General features: G+C 46.0%; 1 protein-coding gene across 1 annotated transcript; it reads right to left on the bottom strand.

Annotated features, from left to right (window-relative positions):
- Positions 1-9,059: 9,059 nt before the first annotated feature.
- Positions 9,060-14,252, bottom strand: LOC109102442 (tripartite motif-containing protein 16-like). Its single transcript, XM_042740311.1, has 5 exons — positions 13,656-14,252; positions 11,469-11,564; positions 11,156-11,389; positions 10,066-10,242; positions 9,060-9,664 (listed from the first exon to the last, which is right to left on the bottom strand). Exons 1-5 carry the CDS (start codon positions 14,226-14,228, stop codon positions 9,146-9,148), a joined length of 1,599 nt encoding a protein of 532 aa, XP_042596245.1. The 5' UTR covers positions 14,229-14,252; the 3' UTR covers positions 9,060-9,145.
- Positions 14,253-20,301: the final 6,049 nt, after the last annotated feature.

The following is a 20,301-nucleotide window of genomic DNA, read 5'->3' on the forward strand; positions in this document are numbered from 1 at the left end:
GTCAAGGTCAAAGATAGAAACATAAATTTTATTTTTTATTAGAGATGGGGACCAATTATTACAATTTCAGTTTTACTCAAGTTCAGACTAAGAAAATTTGAATGTAGCCAATCCTTTAACATGAAGATAAGGATGCCATCGACTGGGTAGGATCTGGTTGACAAGCACTATATATCTGCATGTCATCAGCATAAGAGTGGTAGTTAAAACCATAGTGACAAATTATTTGGCCAAGAGGCTGACTGTAGAGGTTGAATAATAATGGTCCGAGAACTGAGCCCTGGGGAGCTCCCTGTTTGAGCAAGACAGTGGGAGATTTGGAATTGTGTGATATCTGTGAGATATGAGGAGACCCAGGATAATGCAGAACCTGAAATGCCAACTTCTGCAAGGCGAGAGAGTAATATCTTATGACAAATAACATCAAAAGCTGAGCGAAGGTCAAGTAATAAAAGAATTGATAAACTGCCTGAATCGCCAGAAAGTAATAGATCATTGACAACCTTTACTAGAGCAGTTTCCGTACTGTGCTGTGTGCGAAAACCAAACTGAAAAATATCAAAGAGATTGTTGCAAGCTAGAAATGACTGCAGCTGAGAGGCAACAGTCTTTTCCATGATTTTATATACAAATGGCAGGTTAGAGATTGGACGGTAATTGGAAAGATGTACAGGATCCAGATTTTTTTTTTTTTTTTTTTTTTTTTGTTGTTTTTTTTTGATAATAGGAGTAACAGCAGCAGTCTTGAGTGAGATAGGAACAGTGGAAGAAATTAAAGACATGCTGATGAGGTGTGAGATTGGGGCAGAAATAACAGGGATACAGTGTTTCAGGAGAAAAGTAGGTACAGGGTCTAGTCGGCTTGAAGAGGAATTTGATTTCTGTATTACATCAGCAATTAGAGATGGATTAGTCCAGGTAAAGAAAGTCAATGACTGGATAGACTGAGTTTGCTCACAATTAGAAATAGTCAGTTCCTCATCAATAGTCCCACATAAAACATCCAACTTTCTCTGAAAGTGGTGCAAAAAAGTATAACACAAATCTTCAGATTCATGTTGGCTGATACTATGATTTTGTGCCTGGATTAGTTTGTTTACCATGCTAAATAGTGCTCTAGGCATATTATTAGCTTTGTTAATGATGCTGGAGATATAAGAAGAGTGTTCAAGGCAACTATGTAGTTCTTGATGTAATCAAAATAAACAAATTAATGGACAGTTAAACCCATTTTCCTGAAAAGATGTTCATGTTGTCTGCTCTTTGCTTATACAGCACGAAGCTCTGCATTAAACAAAGGAGAGGAGTAAGACATGTGAACAGACCTGGTCTTAAATGGAGCATACTCATCCAGAATGTTAGAAATAAAAGAATGCTACATATAATAAATCATAGATGGACAGGTACAATTTAAAACTGACGTATCCTGTCTGCGTGAACGGGTTGCGCAGAGGTATGCAGATACATACGTTGACAGGCAGGTAGGAAAGCTAATTAAAATTCAATGATCAAATTCAACCATACTAAGCAAAAATGAAAAAATAATTTTTCTTATTGCTTAATAGTGTTGAACTTTCGTCTCCTGTGTCATATTTTTCATGGAATTTGTTTGAGCTGCATCCTCTAATGTACTGTCACGGAACGCTCGACAACGCCTCCTCCTGGTTTCACCAGATCACTCTCTCCTGCGTATTAGGACTGCTTTTCCTATTACCCACCTCTGCTCATTATCTCCTGATTAATCTCCTTATCATTTCATGATTATCACCTGTGTGCCCTCAGCTCCCCTTTATCTGGACTGCTCTGCTGATCGTTCATTTGTGAAGTCTTGATTTACCCAAACTCTGCCTCTAGCTTGTTTCTCGTGCTTGTTATTGTGATTTTGACTTGGACTCTGATCTCGTTTGTGAACCTAAGCTGCCAGCCCTTTGACCCATGCCTGTTTGAGTTACGATTCGTGGATTGCCCTTACCTGTGTGCTGTTTTGAGTATTTATACTGGCCTTGCCTAGTGTCCTTGAGTTATATGACTATCTCTGCTGGCTTACCTGTGTTAATAAAATACTGCAGATGGATCCGACCGCCTCAGCCTCTTCGTCACAGAAGACTTCACCAAAACAGGATCCAGCAGATTTCCATCGACTGGCCTCTGAGGTATCCTCTCAAGCTAATGTGCTGGCCGCCCATCAGCAACAGCTGGTCAAATTAACAGCTCTCACCGAGGAGCTCGTGAGATCTGTCCGAGCCCTATCCTCTCCGAGCACGGCTGAGAATCAAGCTCTGAGTCCAGCTGCACCTGCTCCCGTTCCACCTGCCGTGAGTAACAATTCAAACCAGCCTAAATTATCCCTTCCCGAGAAATTTGATGGCTCACCTTCTGCCTTTAAGGGATTTTTGTTGCAGTGCAGCTTGTATTTTGACCAGCAGACACAGTCCTACTCCACTGATGAGAGCCGTGTTTCTTTCATATGCTCCCTACTCACCGGCCGAGCTCTGGAGTGGGCTACTGCACTCTGGTATGGAGGTCAGCTCTCTTTCCCCTCTTATGATGAGTTTTTAACCCAATTCAGAGAGGTGTTTGAACATTCAGCGGGAGGAAAGGGATCCAGGAGAACTACTGCTCACGTTACGCCAGGGTAATTCTATCCGCAGCGGACTACACACTCTCTTTTCGGACCCTCGCAGCTCAAGCTGGATGGGAGGAGGAACCTCTTAAGCTCCTGTATCGCAAGGGACTCAACTCGGACCTCCAGGGAGAGCTGGCGTGCCGCGACGATGGTAAATCCTTGAATCAGATTATGGAGCTCGCCATCCGCCTCGACAACTTGATTCGCTCCCGACGCACACCTCTCAGGTCCAGTTTCTTTGAGTGTGCTTCCCCCAGCACGGAGTCGGAGCCCATGCAGATTGGTTACACACGCCTCTCTACGGCGGAGCGGGAGAGAAGACGCCGTAATCATCTCTGCATGTATTGCGGAGAGGCGGGTCATCTGAGGGCTACCTGTCCGGTTAATCCAGCGCTCAAGAATTCTGCTGCGGTGAGTTCTAATCACTCTTCTAAATTATTCTCTGTGGATAGTTCTTTGAAGTTTAAACGGACAAACTTTAAATGTAAAAGCCTTGATTGATTCTGGAGCTGCTGGAAATTTTATCGACCTTGCATTTGCCAAAACTCATCATGTTTCTCTCCTCGCATATGAGTCTGGTGTGACCGTGGAAGCGCTGGATGGACGCCCCCTGGGGTCTGGAGAGGTGCAATACACCACGCAACCCCTCACGCTCAGCTTTGGGACACAGCATTCTGAAACTATCCAATTCTTCACGATTCACTCGCCTGGGCATCCAATAATCTTGGGGCTTCCATGGCTAGAGAGACATAACCCCCAGATTTCCTGGTCAGACGGGAGAATATCCCGGTGGTCCGCATTCTGCCAGATCAACTGCATGGCTGCTGTCCCAGGTACTGAACTCCACAGCGCTTTCCTCAAGGGAGTGGATTTTCAGAGAATTCCCCCCGAATATCACGATCTAGCTCTGGCTTTCAGCGAAACCGAAGCCTCTCATCTTCCGGCTCACCGTGCTGGCGACTGTGCCATTGAGCTTTTGCCTGGGGCTGTACCTCCACGCGGAAGAGTTTACCCGCTGTCACAACCTGAAACAGAAGCCATGAGGGCGTACATTGACGAACAGCTGGCTAAAGGTTTTATTACTACCTCTACATCTCCAGCTTCCGCCGGATTCTTTTTCGTTAAGAAGAAGGATGGGGGTCTTCGGCCGTGCATCGACTATCTTGGTCTTAATGAAGTGACAGTGAAATACCGCTATCCTCTCCCGTTAGTCCCAGCAGCCCTGGAGATGCTCCGTACTGCCCGCTACTTTACCAAGCTGGACTTAAGGAACGCATACAACCTGATTCGCATACGGAGTGGTGACGAGTGGAAAACTGCGTTTTCTACTACATCCGGGCACTACGAATATCGGGTAATGCCTTTCGGCCTGTCAAACAGTCCTTCCGTTTTTCAAGCCTTTGTAAGTGAAATTTTCCGGGACATGTTACATCAGAGAGTTATTGTCTACATTGATGACATTTTGATTTATTCTGATTCCCTTGAGGAGCATGTCCAAGATGTTCGTGCGGTCCTCAAGCGCCTGATTGATAACCAGCTCTATGCCAAGCTCTCCAAGTGCGAGTTCCACCAGACACGGATCTCCTTTCTGGGCTATATTATCAGTGCGGACGGAGTTCTGATGGATGACAGCAAGGTCAAAGCCGTGGTGAAGTGGCCCCAACCTTCCTCTGTTAAGGAGCTGCAACGGTTTTTGGGCTTCGCCAACTTTTACCGCAGATTCATCCGCAACTTCAGTGTAATTGCATCTCCCCTCACTTCTCTGCTTCGAGGAGGGGGTAAATATTTTAAGTGGACAACGGATTGTGCTGCGGCCTTTGCTCAGTTCAAGGAGAAATTCCCTTCTGCTCCTATTCTCCATCACCCGGATCCTGAGAGGGAGTTTATCATTGAATTGGATGCATCTAACACAGGAGTGGGGGCTGTGCTGTCTCAGCGGTATGGTAACCCTGCGAAAATGTTCCCGTGTGCCTTCTACTCTCGCAAGCTCAACTCTGCAGAACGCAATTATGACGTGGGTGATCGCGAACTCCTGGCCATGAAGACCGCCTTTGAGGAGTGGAGGCACTGGCTGGAGGGAGCTCGTCAGCCTTTTACAGTGCTCACTGATCACAGGAATCTGGAGTACATCAGGTCAGCTAAGCGTCTGAATACTCGCCAGGCTCGCTGGTCTCTGTTCTTTTCAAGATTCGATTTTAAGATCACCTACAGGCCGGGCTCCCAGAACGGCAAAGCGGACGCCCTGTCCCGACAGTTTGACGGTCCCAGTGAAGAATCTAAGCCTGAACCCATTATTCCCCCTGCACTAATCGTGGCTCCTGTCCAGTGGGACATCATCTCTGAGATCACGGCGTCTCTAAGCAATCATCCCGCTCCGCCAGAATGTCCCGCCGACCGTCTCTTTGTTCCGCCCGGGCTCCGCCACCGTGTGCTTCAGTGGGTTCACTGCACCCCTAGCGCGGGTCATCCTGGTATCGCGGCCACCATACAGCTGGTTTCCAATCGCTTTTGGTGGGCTTCGCTCCAGTCTGATGTCATCAAGTTTATTCATCAATGCTCCGTTTGTAACACTGTGAAATCCTCCCATCTCAAACCCGCTGGATTATTACAACCTCTGCCAGTACCACAGCGTCCCTGGTCACACATCGCTGTGGATTTTGTTACGGATCTGCCTCCATCCCAGGGGTTTACGACCATCCTCTCCGTGGTGGACCGCTTCTCTAAGTCCTGCCGTTTTATACCACTGACTGGCCTGCCCACGGCCTTACAGACAGCCGAGGCTCTTCTCAACCAAGTGTTCCGTCTCTTTGGTCTGCCCGAAGGCATTGTCACTGACCGCGGGCCCCAGTTTACCTCCCGTGTCTGGAGAGAGTTGTGTTCCAAAATCAATATCAATGTCAGTTTAACTTCTGGTTACCATCCCCTGGCCAATGGGCAGGCTGAACGTCTAAACCAGGATTTGATTCGATTTCTAAGAACTTACTGCCACCAGAATCAGCAGGACTGGAGTCGCTTTCTGGCTTGGGCGGAGTATGCCCAGAATTCCCTGTTAAAGCCTGCCACTGGTCTAACGCCTTTTCAATGTGTTTTAGGTTTCCAGCCTCCCCTCTTCCCATGGGCCGGGGAGCCATCCGACCTCCCAGCAGTAGATGCATGGCTCCGGCGCAGTGAGGCCACCTGGGATGCTGCTCACGTTCACTTGCAGCGCGCCATTCGCCGTTACCAGCATCAGGCAGATCGGAGGAGGCGTGGGGGTCCCAGGTACCTACCCGGCCAGTGGGTGTGGCTCTCTGCACGAGATCTCCGTCTCAAGCTCCCGAGCAGGAAACTATCTCCTCGTTTCGTCGGGCCATTTAAGATTCTGCGTCAGATAACACCAGTTTCTTTTCGTTTTTTGGCACTCCCTGCTCACTACAAAATCTCACCCACATTTCATGTGTCCCTTTTCAGACCCGCTGTCGCCCCCCAGGAGAGAGAGGAGCCGGGAGGAGGTCGTTCCTGTGCAGACTCCCCCCATTGAGGTGGACGGCGCGCAGGCTTTCCGGGTGCGAGAGGTCCTGGACTCCAGACGTCACGGTGGGGCGTTGCAGTACCTTATCGACTGGGAGGGGTACGGTCCCGAGGAGCGTTCCTGGGTCAGGTCTCAGGACATTCTGGATCCCACATTAACTGGTGCTTTTCACCGAGACCACCCAGATCGACCTGCTCCAAGACCCCGTGGTAGACCCCGCCGTCGGCCAGGTCCTCGCTTCCGGAGCCGCTCGCAGGGGGGGGCTCTGTCACGGAACGCTCGACAACGCCTCCTCGTGGTTTCACCAGATCACTCTCTCCTGCGTATTAGGACTGCTTTTCCTATTACCCACCTCTGCTCATTATCTCCTGATTAATCTCCTTATCATTTCATGATTATCACCTGTGTACCCTCAGCTCCCCTTTATCTGGACTGCTCTGCTGATCGTTCATTTGTGAAGTCTTGATTTACCCAAACTCTGCCTCTAGCTTGTTTCTCGTGCTTGTTATTGTGATTTTGACTTGGACTCTGATCTCGTTTGTGAACCTAAGCTGCCAGCCCTTTGACCCATGCCTGTTTGAGTTACGATTCGTGGATTGCCCTTACCTGTGTGCTGTTTCGAGTATTTCTACTGGCCTTGCCTAGTATCCTTGAGTTATATGACTGTCTATCTCTGCTGGCTTACCTGTGTTAATAAAATACTGCAGATGGATCCGACCGCCTCAGCCTCTTCGTCACATGTACAGACATGAATTTACATTTCCTTCAACCTGTTGTAATGTTGTAATGCAATATTGTAATGCATTTCTTTTAAAAGTAACTTTTCCCAACACTGAATATAACACACACACACTGATCTTACTGTCTATATGAGGATTATTACACACATACTGCACCCCTAGCCGCGGGTCATCCTGGTATCGCAGGCCACCATACAGCTGGTTTCCAATCGCTTTTGGTGGGCTTCGCTCCAGTCTGATGTCATCAAGTTTATTCATCAATGCTCCGTTTGTAACACTGTGGAAATCCTCCCATCTCAAACCCGCTGGATTATTACAACCTCTGCCAGTACCACAGCGTCCCTGGTCACACATCGCTGTGGATTTTGTTACGGATCTGCCTCCATCCCAGGGGGTTTACGACCATCCTCTCCGTGGTGGACCGCTTCTCTAAGTCCTGCCGTTTTATACCACTGACTGGCCTGCCCACGGCCTTACAGACAGCCGAGGCTCTTCTCAACCAAGTGTTCCGTCTCTTTGGTCTGCCCGAAGGCATTTGTCACTGACCGCGGGCCCCAGTTTACCCTCCCGTGTCTGGAGAGAGTTGTGTTCCAAAATCAATATCAATGTCAGTTTAACGTCTGGAGAGAGTTGTGTGGCCAATGGGCAGGCTGAACGTCTAAACCAGGATTTGATTCGATTTCTAAGAACTTACTGCCACCAGAATCAGCAGGACTGGAGGTCGCTTTCTGGCTTGGGCGGAGTATGCCCAGAATTCCCTGTTAAAGCCTGCCACTGGTCTAACGCCTTTTCAATGTGTTTTATGTTTCCAGCCTCCCCTCTTCCCATGGGCCGGGGAGCCTCCATCCGACCTCCCAGCAGTAGATGCATGGCTCCGGCGCAGCGAGGCCACCTGGGGATGCTGCTCACGTTCACTTGCAGCGCGCCATTCGCCGTTACCAGCATCAGGCAGATCGGAGGAGGCGTGGGGGTCCCAGGTACCGACCCGGCCAGTGGGTGTGGCTCTCTGCACGAGACCTCCGTCTCAAGCTCCCGAGCAGGAAACTATCTCCTCGTTTCGTCGGACCATTTAAGATTCTGCGTCAGATAACACCAGTTTCTTTTCGTTTGGCACTCCCTGCTCACTACAAAATCTCACCCACATTTCATGTGTCCCTTTTCAGACCCGCTGTCGCCCCCAGGAGAGAGAGGAGCCGGGAGGAGGTCGTTCCTGTGCAGACTCCCCCCATTGAGGTGGACGGCGCGCAGGCTTTCCGGGTGCGAGAGGTCCTGGACTCCAGACGTCACGGTGGGGCGTTGCAGTACCTTATCGACTGGGAGGGGTACGGTCCCGAGGAGCGTTTCCTGGCTCAGGTCTCAGGACATTCTGGATCCCACATTAACTGCTGCTTTTCACCGAGACCACCCAGATCGACCTGCTCCAAGACCCCATGGTAGACCCCGCCGTCGGCCAGGTCCTCGCTTCCGGAGCCGCTCGCAGGGGGGGGGCTCTGTCACGGAACGCTCGACAACGCCTCCTCGTGGTTTCACCAGATCACTCTCTCCTGCGTATTAGGACTGCTTTTCCTATTACCCACCTCTGCTCATTATCTCCTGATTAATCTCCTTATCATTTCATGATTATCACCTGTGTGCCCTCAGCTCCCCTTTATCTGGACTGCTCTGCTGATCGTTCATTTGTGAAGTCTTGATTTACCCAAAACTCTGCCTCTAGCTTGTTTCTCGTGCTTGTTATTGTGATTTTGACTTGGACTCTGATCTCGTTTGTGAACCTAAGCTGCCAGCCCTTTGACCCATGCCTGTTTGAGTTACGATTCGTGGATTGCCCTTACCTGTGTGCTGTTTCGAGTATTTTCTACTGGCCTTGCCTAGTATCCTTGAGTTATATGACTGTCTATCTCTGCTGGCTTACCTGTGTTAATAAAATACTGCAGATGGATCCGCCCGCCTCAGCCTCTTCGTCACATGTACAGACATGAATTTACATTTCCTTCAACCTGTTGTAATGTGGTAATGCAATATTGCAATGCATTTCTTTTAAAAGTAACTTTTCCCAACACTGAATATAACACACACACACTGATCTTACTGTCTATATGAGGATTTATTACACACATTTATTCTGACATGTTATTTAACTGACAGAAGTTCAGCTGCAGTATTAATGTCATGAAGAGAAAAGAAGAGACTCTATAACATCACACTGTTATTTATTCATCATGCAGCTCAAAGCATTATGGGTAGAATCTCTCTTCAGTTTATTCTGATTCATCGACACAGTTTCACTGATGATCCAGATCCAAATCCAAACCCAGGATAGAGCGGCTGAGTGAATGTGGTCTGGACTGTGTGGATGAGGCTCATTGTGTCAGAGACGCTGTAGAAGGACAGAGTTCCTGCACTGTGATCCACAAACACTCCTATTCTACTGCTGATGGACTTCACAGAGAGAGCAGTCTCATTCTTATTGTGCCAGAATGAGTATCTGGAGGGAGTACAGAACAAACTCCAGGACTGATCATTAAATCCAAACACACACTCTTTAGCCCCTCCCTTCCTGCTCATGCTCTTATATGAAACTGATATACGCACACCATTATCTCCACTCCACTGCAGCTCCCAGTAACAGCATCCACACACACTCTCTCTACACAACACCTGACACAAATAATCAAATCTGTCTGGATGATCAGGATAAGACTGATCTGTGCCAGTGACAGTAATCACTCTGTTGCTCTCAGACAGACGGAGGCGTTTATATGCTGTGTTCAGATCCAGAGTGAACTGATGGGAATCTGATGGAGATAAAACACATCAGAATCAGGAATTATGAATCTGTTCTTTTCATGTAGCTGAACTCTTAATGTTCAGTGTATCATCAGTGTCTCAGTACAGATGAACAGATATCTGTGCACATCATCATCTACATCATCAGTTATAAAATTCTTCTGTCACCTTCTACAAGAAGAACATGAACACACTCAGCGAGGTTTCTGCTTGTTTTCTTACTGACTTACATCGTAGGAAGTCGTTCCTGGTTCTGGGAACAATGTTGTTGAGTGTTTCTGTGGAAATCAACAGACATGAACAGTGTGATTCTCATGATCCTGTATCTATTCCTAACACATTTCTAATATGATGTTCTCCATGATATGAGATGATGATGGACTGGTTTCTGAGAGCAGATGAATCTCCAGGACTTTACCTCTGTCTGAGATCTTCTTGAGCTGCTCTTTACAGAAATCCTCCAGTTTGTCTCTCAGTTGAAGGACAGATTCTCTCAGAGCATCAGAAGAGAAGAGAGAAATTAAGAGATCATCATTTACGTCTGTAGATTCAGGAGGTGCTGAGAGAGACTGGAAACTCTACAGAAAACAGAAATCAAACTCATCAGCTCCACACTTCACCCAATAACCTGCAGGAACATCAGATTTGTGCGGCTCTTGTTGACTCGACCGATCTTTAGTAACTCACCTCAATCCAGCACTTTCACAGCATCAGCTGCATTCTTCTCATATTCATTCTATCAGATTAGAGCTACAGATTCTAATATTTTCCACTTACACTATATGTGAACTTTCTAGGAAATAGTTTGGATGATAAAACATCTGCTAAGAACATAAATGTCCCCTAACAGCTCAAACATCACTGGAGTCTCATTGTAGGTATGAGTAGATTTACTCAGGAAAAGCAGCTCAAAATCTTACTTTAGATTGACCATTATTTATAACGTTGTGTAGTGGTTAGAGACACTGAAACTTCACAGGGTCTCTTAAGACACACTCAGGTATGGTTTCAATATACTGAAACATTGTTAATATAAAGACTCACTTTATGTTTGGGGTCTTTATGATCATCAATGTGTTACAGGCTAATAAAAAAAGAGTTTTATCAGATTTGAGGATCACCTGATCCAATTTTGATGAACGTTACGCAGAATTGGTACTATCGAGTTCACTGATTTCACAGTGATGTTATAAATCAGAAAGAAAAATATGGTAAAAATTTGAGTGAGTGAAGTTTTGAACTGTTGGTGGCGCTAGTGGTGTTTGACAGCTAAATATATCTTTCAGAAGAAAGAGCTGAGAGAGAAATCCTAAGAGATTTCCAGAGCTAAAAGCCATTTGTAAGCGCGTCTCTTTCAGAAGAAGATGATCAGATGAGAGTCTGACTGATGATTATATAATAAGACACTCATGAAATGTTTCTCTGTGAGTCTCTGTCACAGCAGGATCTGCTCAAGTCCACTATGATCCTGTTCTTCTAGATCTGTGTTACCTGCAGGAACTGGATGTGATCCTGTGTGTGTGAAAGCTGCTCCAGCTCAGCGTCTCTCCTCCTCAGATCATTGATCTCCTGCTCCAGTCGCTCCAGTCGTCCTTCAGCTCGACTCACTGCAGTCTTTTCCTGTTCTCTGATCAGTCGTATCAGCTCAGAGCAGCTTCTCTCAATGGAGCGGATGAGCTCAGTAAAGATCCTCTCACTGTCCTCCAGTGCTGTCTGTGCAAAGCGCTGTTAGGACACACAGTGATTCAGCTTCAGTGAGTCTGAACTGAGACAGAGACAAACTTCTCTTCTTCTCCAGACTCACCTTCTGAGACTCCACAGTCTCTCTCAGCTGCTGAAGATCTTTCTCTTTCTGCTGGATTCTCTGCTGAAAAGTCTTTTGCGTCTCCTTCAGCTCCTTCTGCAGGACAAATGCATGATAGTGAATGCCACAGAAAACTACTGGCTCTAAATCATCAATGAATTTAAGAAAAATGGAACTGATATGGCTGTAGGTTCAAACTCAAGCTCAGTTACAAACATTGAACATGATGAAGATTAAGGCCTGTTTCACACTGTACAGGTCCTTCTCAAAAAATTAGCATATTGTGAAAAAGTTCATTATTTTCCATAATGTAATGATAAAAATTAAACTTTCATATATTTTAGATTCATTGCACACCAACTGAAATATTTCAGGTCTTTTATTGTTTTAAATACTGATGATTTTGGCATACAGCTCATGAAAACCCAAAATTCCTATCTCAAAAAATTAGCATATCATGAAAAGGTTCTCTAAACGAGCTATTAACCTAATCATCTGAATCAACTAATTAACTCTAAACACCTGCAAAAGATTCCTGAGGCTTTTAAAAACTCCCAGCCTGGTTCATTACTCAAAACCGCAATCATGGGTAAGACTGCCGACCTGACTGCTGTCCAGAAGGCCATCATTGACACCCTCAAGCGAGAGGGTAAGACACAGAAAGAAATTTCTGAACGAATAGGCTGTTCCCAGAGTGCTGTATCAAGGCACCTCAGTGGGAAGTCTGTGGGAAGGAAAAAGTGTGGCAAAAAACGCTGCACAACGAGAAGAGGTGACCGGACCCTGAGGAAGATTGTGGAGAAGGACCGATTCCAGACCTTGGGGGACCTGCGGAAGCAGTTTGGAGTAGAAACATCCAGAGCCACCGTGCACAGGCGTGTGCTTTTGAACCAGAAACAGCGGCAGAAGCGCCTGACCTGGGCTACAGAGAAGCAGCACTGGACTGTTGCTCAGTGGTCCAAAGTACTTTTTTTTCGGATTCCTTTTCGGATGAAAGCAAATTTTGCATGTCATTCGGAAATCAAGGTGCCAGAGTCTGGAGGAAGACTGGGGGAGAAGGAAATGCCAAAATGCCTGAAGTCCAGTGTCAAGTACCCACAGTCAGTGATGGTCTGGGGTGCCATGTCAGCTACTGGTGTTGGTCCACTGTGTTTTATCAAGGGCAGGGTCAATGCAGCTAGCTATCAGGAGATTTTGGAGCACTTCATGCTTCCATCTGCTGAAAAGCTTTATGGAGATGAAGATTTCGTTTTTCAGCACGACCTGGCACCTGCTCACAGTGCCAAAACCACTGGTAAATGGTTTACTGACCATGGTATTACTGTGCTCAATTGGCCTGCCAACTCTCCTGACCTGAACCCCATAGAGAGTCTGTGGGATATTGTGAAGAGAAAGTTGAGAGACGCAAGACCCAGCACTTTGGATGAGCTTAAGGCCGCTATCGAAGCATCCTGGGCCTCCATAACACCTCAGCAGTGCCACAGGCTGATTGCCTCCATGCCACGCCGCATTGAAGCAGTCATTTCTGCAAAAGGATTCCCGACCAAGTATTGAGTGCATAACTGAACATAATTATTTGAAGGTTGACTTTTTTTGTATTAAAAAACACTTTTCTTTTATTGGTCGGATGAAATATGCTAATTTTTTGAGATAGGAATTTTGGGTTTTCATGAGCTGTATGCTAAAATCATCAGTATTAAAACAATAAAAAGACCTGAAATATTTCAGTTGGTGTGCAATGAATCTAAAATATATGAAAGTTTAATTTTTATCATTACATTATGGAAAATAATGAACTTTTTCAAAATATGCTAATTTTTTGAGAAGGACCTGTAGATGTAAATATTATAAAAGAAAAACTGACGCAGACACAGAGCTTCACACTGACAGTGTTTCTGCTGTATAGCAGAGCTTGTATTTTGACAGATGAAAGTGTGTATTTACTCAAGGAACAGGTGAATAGTTCAATCCATTATTTTATATTGTTTAATCAAAGTCTATTTTATGAAAGATTGTGTTGATAAAAGTTTCTGATGCATTTTCAGCAAACAGTGAAACTCTTCTTGCGGCGGCTGTTAATTACTGCTGTCGTGTGCATGTCAGAATGCTGTAAGCTGTTAATATGTTGCCAATATAAACACATGAAATGAGTGTGAGCAATATTTCATCAGTGTCTAGTTTTAATACCTGTTTCTCTGTCCTCTGTGTTGCAGCCGATAGAGTGTTGTGGTTTTTATGTCCATCTATCGTACACAGCACACAAATACATTTCTGGTCAGTGCGACAGAAAACTTCAAGGAGCTTTTTATGTTTCTGGCAGATCATCTCCTGCAGTCGTCCAGTGGCATCAGTCAAATTGTGTCTCTTTCCTTTAAACCAACTCTCGTGTTGTTCAAGGTGATTCTGACAGTAAGAGTTCAGACACACCAGACAGGACTTGAACGCTTTGTATTTTCTTCCAGTACAGGCGTCACACTGCACATCTTCAACTCCAGCGTCACAGTCAGCAGGACGTTTCCTCTTCTTCAGCTTCTCCACCAGTTCAGCCAGCATGGTGTTTCTAGCTAAAGCAGGTCTTGGACTGAAGGTCTGTCTGCACTGAGGGCAGCTGTAGACTCTCTTCTGATCCTCCTGATCCCAGCAGTCTGTTATACAGCTCTTACAGTAACTGTGTCCACAGGGAATGGTCACCGGATCCTTCAGGAGATCCTGACACACTGGACACAAGAACTCATCCTGAAAAATTCTGGCTTCTGCCATTTTACTGCTGTATTACAGAGACACACAACAGCTCAACTACATTTTCACTTTCTCTTTCACTGAAATGTTTCCTGTTTCTGTGTTTGAGTGACGTGTGTAAGGCAAGGCAAGGCAAGTTTATTTATATAGCACATTTCGTACACAATGGTAATTCAAAGTGCTTTACATAAAAGAAAGTAAAATAATCATGAAGAAAAATAATAACAAAAATAAAACAAGCAATTTTAAAACAAGCAATTTTAAAACATTGGAAATGATTTAAAAATTGACTTATTTAAAATGAATTTAAAACAGTTAAAAATAGAAAATGATTTTACATAAAATACAGTGAATACGTAAAATACAGTGCAATCTGTTTGGACATCGCACAGTGCTCATTCAATAAATGCACAGCTAAACAGATGAGTTTTGAGTCTAGATTTAAATGTGACTAATGTTTTAGTACATCTGATCTCTTCTGGAGGCTGATTCCAACTGCGAACTCTGTAAAACAGAGTCTATAAAGCAGGTTCTTCTTCCTAATATATATATGCAGACATTTTGATTAATTAGTGGTTTCCACTTTTTCCTTATATCTTGTATTATAAAAGGAAATTGTGGGAAATTAACCTATTTTTGTTAGATTAATGGTGGCGCGTCCACATGCAGCAGCTTCTCTCTCTCCCGTCAGAACGGTGTTTTTGTATTTTTGTCTTGTGAGTCGCAGTGTTTTTGTACATCTTCATCGCGTCTCCCTGTATTTAAGTGCGCATACAGCCGGGAGTTTCTGCTCGATGTCGGCAGAACCACTTTTTTAGAGTTAAACTCCGTGCATGCTGAAGAGCTCCGGGATCTCGGTCTGCTCCGGAGGCCTTCACCATCACCGACCCCCACTGCTGCATCTCGCCCACAGTGGAGGCGCCACAAGCGGCGTGAGAGGAAGCAGAAGAGGGGTAAGCGCAGAGGTATCCGGGCTAGGTTAACGGCTAACCCTCACAAGCCAGCTATCCCCACCATCGTACTGGCTAACGAACGCTCTTTGGACATTAAACTGGACTACATCTGATTACTAGGCTCAACTCAGAGGACTGTAAGAGACTGTTGTGTTTTTGTGTTCACGGAAACATGACGCAACGACAGTGTTCCAGACTGCACTATCCAGCTTGATCAGCGGACATGCTATCGAGGGGAGAGCGCTCTCGTCACGGGAGGTAAATCACATGGCAGCGGGCTTTGTGTTTACATCAATGACGCATGGTGCCGCAATGCTGTTGGGGTCTGCAAACTCTGCTCGCCCCTGGTGGAGTTTATCATTATTAAGTGCCGGCCGTTCTATCTGCCGAGGGAATATTCAGCCATACTGCTCGTTGCTGTTTACGTTCCCCCCAGCTCCAACAACAACAGGAGTGAGGCACTGAATGAACTGTACCAGAACATCAGTGAGCAGCAGAAAGCCCACCCTGATGCTTTTCTCATCTTGGCTGGGGATTTCAACCACACAGACTTAAAGAGTGTTTTCCCAAAAATACACCAACACATTAATTTTCCAACAAGAGGTAAAAACATTTTAGACCTTGTTTATACCACACAGAGAGGAGCTTACAAAGCACTCCCCCTCCCCCACCTCGGTGCCTCAGACCATATCACTTTCATGCTAATGCCTGCATACAGACCGCTCATTAAAGTCGCCAAACCAGTTCACAAACAAATTCAAGTATGGCCAGAAGCGTCATCTGAGGCTCTTCAAGACTGTTTTGACACCACTGACTGGAATATGTTTAAACAGGCTGCCACATACAATAACACCACAGACCTCCAAGAGTACTTAGAGACTGTCACTGCCTACATCAACAAGTGTACTGATGATGTAACAGTCACAAAGACCATCACTGTCTGTCATCAACCAGAAGCCATGGATGACAGGGGAGGTCTACAGACTCCTGAAGACGCGGAACGCTGCCTTCAGAGCTGGAGAAGAGGTGGGTCTGAGGACAGCCAGGGCCAACCTGTCCCGCGGTATCAGAGAGGCTAAGAGACAGTACTCCAGGAGGATAGCCCATTGATTCAGTGACAGCAGAGACACTCTGAACCTGTGGCAGGGGATACAGACCATTACGGACTACAAGCCCCCACTGCGGACCTGTGACAGCACCATCTCCCTGCTGAACGAGCTGAACGCCTTCTTCGCTCGCTTTGAGGCACAAAACAGCTCCACGGCACAGAAGACTCCACCTCCTCCTGGTGACCAGGTGATGACACTGTCCCCAGACAGCGTGAGGAGATCCCTCAGCAGGATCAACGCACGAAAAGCTCCGGGTCCTGACAACATTCCTGGGCATGTACTGAGAGACTGTGCAGCGGAACTCACTGATGTCTTCACAGACAATTTTAGCATCTCGCTTAGTCAGGCTGTTGTCCCCACATGCTTCAAAGCTACCACCATCATCCGTCTCCATCCTGATTCAGTGACTACCATCCAGTTGCACTTACCCCTATTCGCATGAAGTGCTTTGAACGGCTAGTCATGCAACACATCAAGTCTGCCCTCCCCCCCCTCCCTGGACCCCTTCCAGTTTGCATATCGGTCCAACCGCTCGACCAATGACGCCATCTCAACTACCCTCCACTCAGCACTCACACATCTAGAGAAAAAAGACTCATACATCAGAATGCTGTTCATAGACTTCAGTTCAGCATTCAACACAATCATCCCTCAACAGCTCATTCACAAACTGGTCCAGCTGGGGCTCACCACTTCGCTGTGCAACTGGCTTTTAGACTTTCTGACTGGAAGACCTCAGGCAGTATGGGTAGGCAGCAACACATCCAGCACCATCACACTGAACACTGGGGACCTCCAAGGATGTGTGCTGAGCCCCCTCCTCTTCACTCTGCTGACCCACGACTGCACACCGTCACACAACTCCAACATCTTCATTAAGTTTGCGGATGACACGAATGTGTAGGGTCTCATTAGCAACAGAGATGAGACAAACTACAGGAGCGAGGTGTGCCGCCTGGCCGGGTGATGCAGTGACAATAATCTCTCTCTGAACGTGGAGAAGATAAAGGAGATTGTTGTTGACTTCAGGAGAGTGCACACTCAGCATGCTCCCCCGACCATCAACGGTGCGTCTGTGGAGAGAGTGAGCAGCACCAAGTTCCTGGGTGTGCACATCACAGAGGACCTCTCCTGGACTGAAAACACTGCAGCACTGGCCAAGAAAGCACAGCAGCGTCTTTACTTCCTCCACAAACTGAGAAGAGCCAGAGCCCTGGACCCCATCATGTGCACCTTCTACAGAGGCACCATCAAGAGCATTCTGACGAGCTGCATCACTGTGTGGTATGGCGCCTGCAACGCGTCCTGCCGGAAGACCCTTCAACGCATAGTGAGAGCAGCTGAGAAGATCGTTGGTGTCTCCCTCCCCTCCCTCCAGGACATTTATGAAACCCGTTTCACCCGTAAAGCCCTCTGCATCGCAGGTGATCCCACCCACCCGTCACACAGTTTCTTCTGTCTGCTGCCATCAGGGAGGAGACTGCAGAGTCTCCAGGCCAGGACTAGCAGACTGAAAGACAGCTTCATTCATCAGGCTGTCAGGAAGCTGAAATCCCTCCCGACCTTGCCCCCCCTCCTCTCTTTTTCCCCATGCACCACTGAACTCTAAACCTCAGTCCCTACCCCCCGCCCCCAGCTCCCACTAACACACTGGGACATGCACCAGACACTTTGTACAGCATTGGTCTACTCTCTACCCCATTCAGCAGTTAACTGACCTCATTCAACGACCTCTTCTGTCAGTTTAAATAAAGAACTGCTCTCAGAGATTTTTGACACTTTAATCAGACTGAATAAGCTCTTTTGCACTACAGTCATTATATCTGCACTGTTTGTTTACTTCACTGGTTTGCACTCTATCTACCATGTGCCTTGTGCTGCTTTACTTATCTTTCTTTTTTACATGACCTATTTGTATATTTGTATAGTTGTACTTTATATTTTATTATCTGTGTTTAATGTTCTACTGTTAGTGTTATCTGTATGCACCAAGGGTCTGAGAGTAACGCAATTTCAATTCTCTGTATGTATTTACTGTACATGTGGAAGAACTGACTAAGCAGAATTGATTTGACTTGACTATTTAATATGAAGTAAACATAAACTCAAAGATGAAGATGAAGAAACACTCATTTACAACAGGAAACATGATATTATCATCTGATCCATATTACCGTCCTGGTGCCTCAGCATAAGGGGGCGTGTTCTTGTTTTTAACTGCTCTCTGATTGGCTGGTGATGCATGGCCCCGCCCCAGTTGGAGTCTGAGAGCGTCAACAGAGCTGCTGCTGATTGTCTCACACACTCAGTGACTCTGAGAGGAATAATGTGAGGATATCTGGAGGAGCAATAAAGCAGCAGTGTGAAATATTCCCATTTGATTTGATCCGTCATGAGTTTATAAAACATCCAAACAGCAGGAATCATGGAGAGATTCTTCAGCGCTGCTGCTCATCACATTCTCAGGTGAGACTCAGCTTTTAATCTTTCTCTCCACAGAAATCCTTTATCTCTGTCAGCAGCGATGCTTTGTTTGTTTGATTGTTGGATTTTTGTTTATTGATGTTCTGGGAAAATATCAATATAATAGATCAGAACTAATAACAGTTATTGATTGTCACTGGTTCAGTCTCTTATAATGTGAATATTGCTGATCATATGCAAATGATCTCTGTGTAGATTCATTTGCTTTATTCTTCACTGAGGAGAGATTTTATATTGATTTGACATTAGATTGATAATTTATTGTTAACTTTATACTTATATTAGTGCTGCAGCTATCAGTGGTTTTGATAATTAATCTGTTGATTAGTTGTTAAATTACAGTTCCCTTCCGAGGAAACTTCGAACTGTATCCTCTAGAGGTTGCTATGGGGAGGGAACACCTTCGGTGAGACCGGTGTCTGAAGCATTCATCTAAACACGACAATGATATTGGCCGGCGACAGCCTATGACGTCATTACCGGCATAACCAAAGTATAAAAGGGTGCTGGGAGAACACGTCATCCTCTTTTTCGTCTTCACTGACCATCTTGTTTATCTTAGCGTATAAGCTAAGCATGACTACGAGTCCATGTTCTCTCGCTAGAGGCTTTGCTCTGATACCCGCATTTTCACACGGCTCACATGCTATGTGTGTGTGTGGTGAAGAGCAAGCACATTCAGCTCTAGAGGAAGTTGGATGTGCTCTGCATTCATGGCTTATTTCTTTTGAGGGAAAAGCATGAATTGAACGTGCTCATCTCATGAGGAGATGGCTTGTACTCATTGTGATTTATGTGCAGGATTATTGAGGGGGAGGTGAGTACTTCACCATTTACCCAAGTTTTTAGATAGCGTTTGCATGAGTTCATTCATGGCAACGGTTCCCATTCTCGCTTGATTTTCGAGGTTATCTAGCTCTTGGGTGGACGCGTTAAGAAAGCATGCTGGTTGATGGGCAGAATATGAAAAGGACCTGATGAGAAATTTATCCCTATCAGTAATATCTTTTTGTTCTTATAGGAGTGTATAGTTTGGATCTCTGAGTATGTTGAGCTCAGGTGAGCCTTACTGATCTTCATGTGGAGATTGAGAAAAGATGCCCCCTGTGCTATCTTAACTCTATGCAGGAGACATCTTCTCTTAAGGCTCCCTTGCTGCCATCCAAACCCCTTCAGGATACAATTCGTTTGAATGGCAGTGTATACGTGGCAGCAGGTCTGTCTGCAGCCTCGTTGCACACCATGACGGTGCTTCAGGCTTATCAGGCTGATCTGCTGGAAGACCTGGATAAAGGCCAGGGTCTGTCCCCTGATGTGGCTGAGTTTCGTTGCACCACAGATCTTGGTCTCCGTGCCACTAAGCAGAAGGTCTCTTCAGGCTTCGCCCTTCAGATGATGCCTGTGAAGCTTGAGTCATGTGCAGAAGCTGTGGTTGGTGAGTACAATCCATTTCATCTATCTATTGCTAGTTTATGTGAATTCACTAACTAGTTTCTCCACAGCACTACTTGGACCTGTTTCTGTTTTCTGACTGTGTTTTGGGGTTAG

The sequence above is a fragment of the Cyprinus carpio genome, chromosome B16, assembly GCF_018340385.1.
Source record: "Cyprinus carpio isolate SPL01 chromosome B16, ASM1834038v1, whole genome shotgun sequence".
In the NCBI taxonomy this organism is placed as follows: domain Eukaryota; kingdom Metazoa; phylum Chordata; class Actinopteri; order Cypriniformes; family Cyprinidae; genus Cyprinus; species Cyprinus carpio.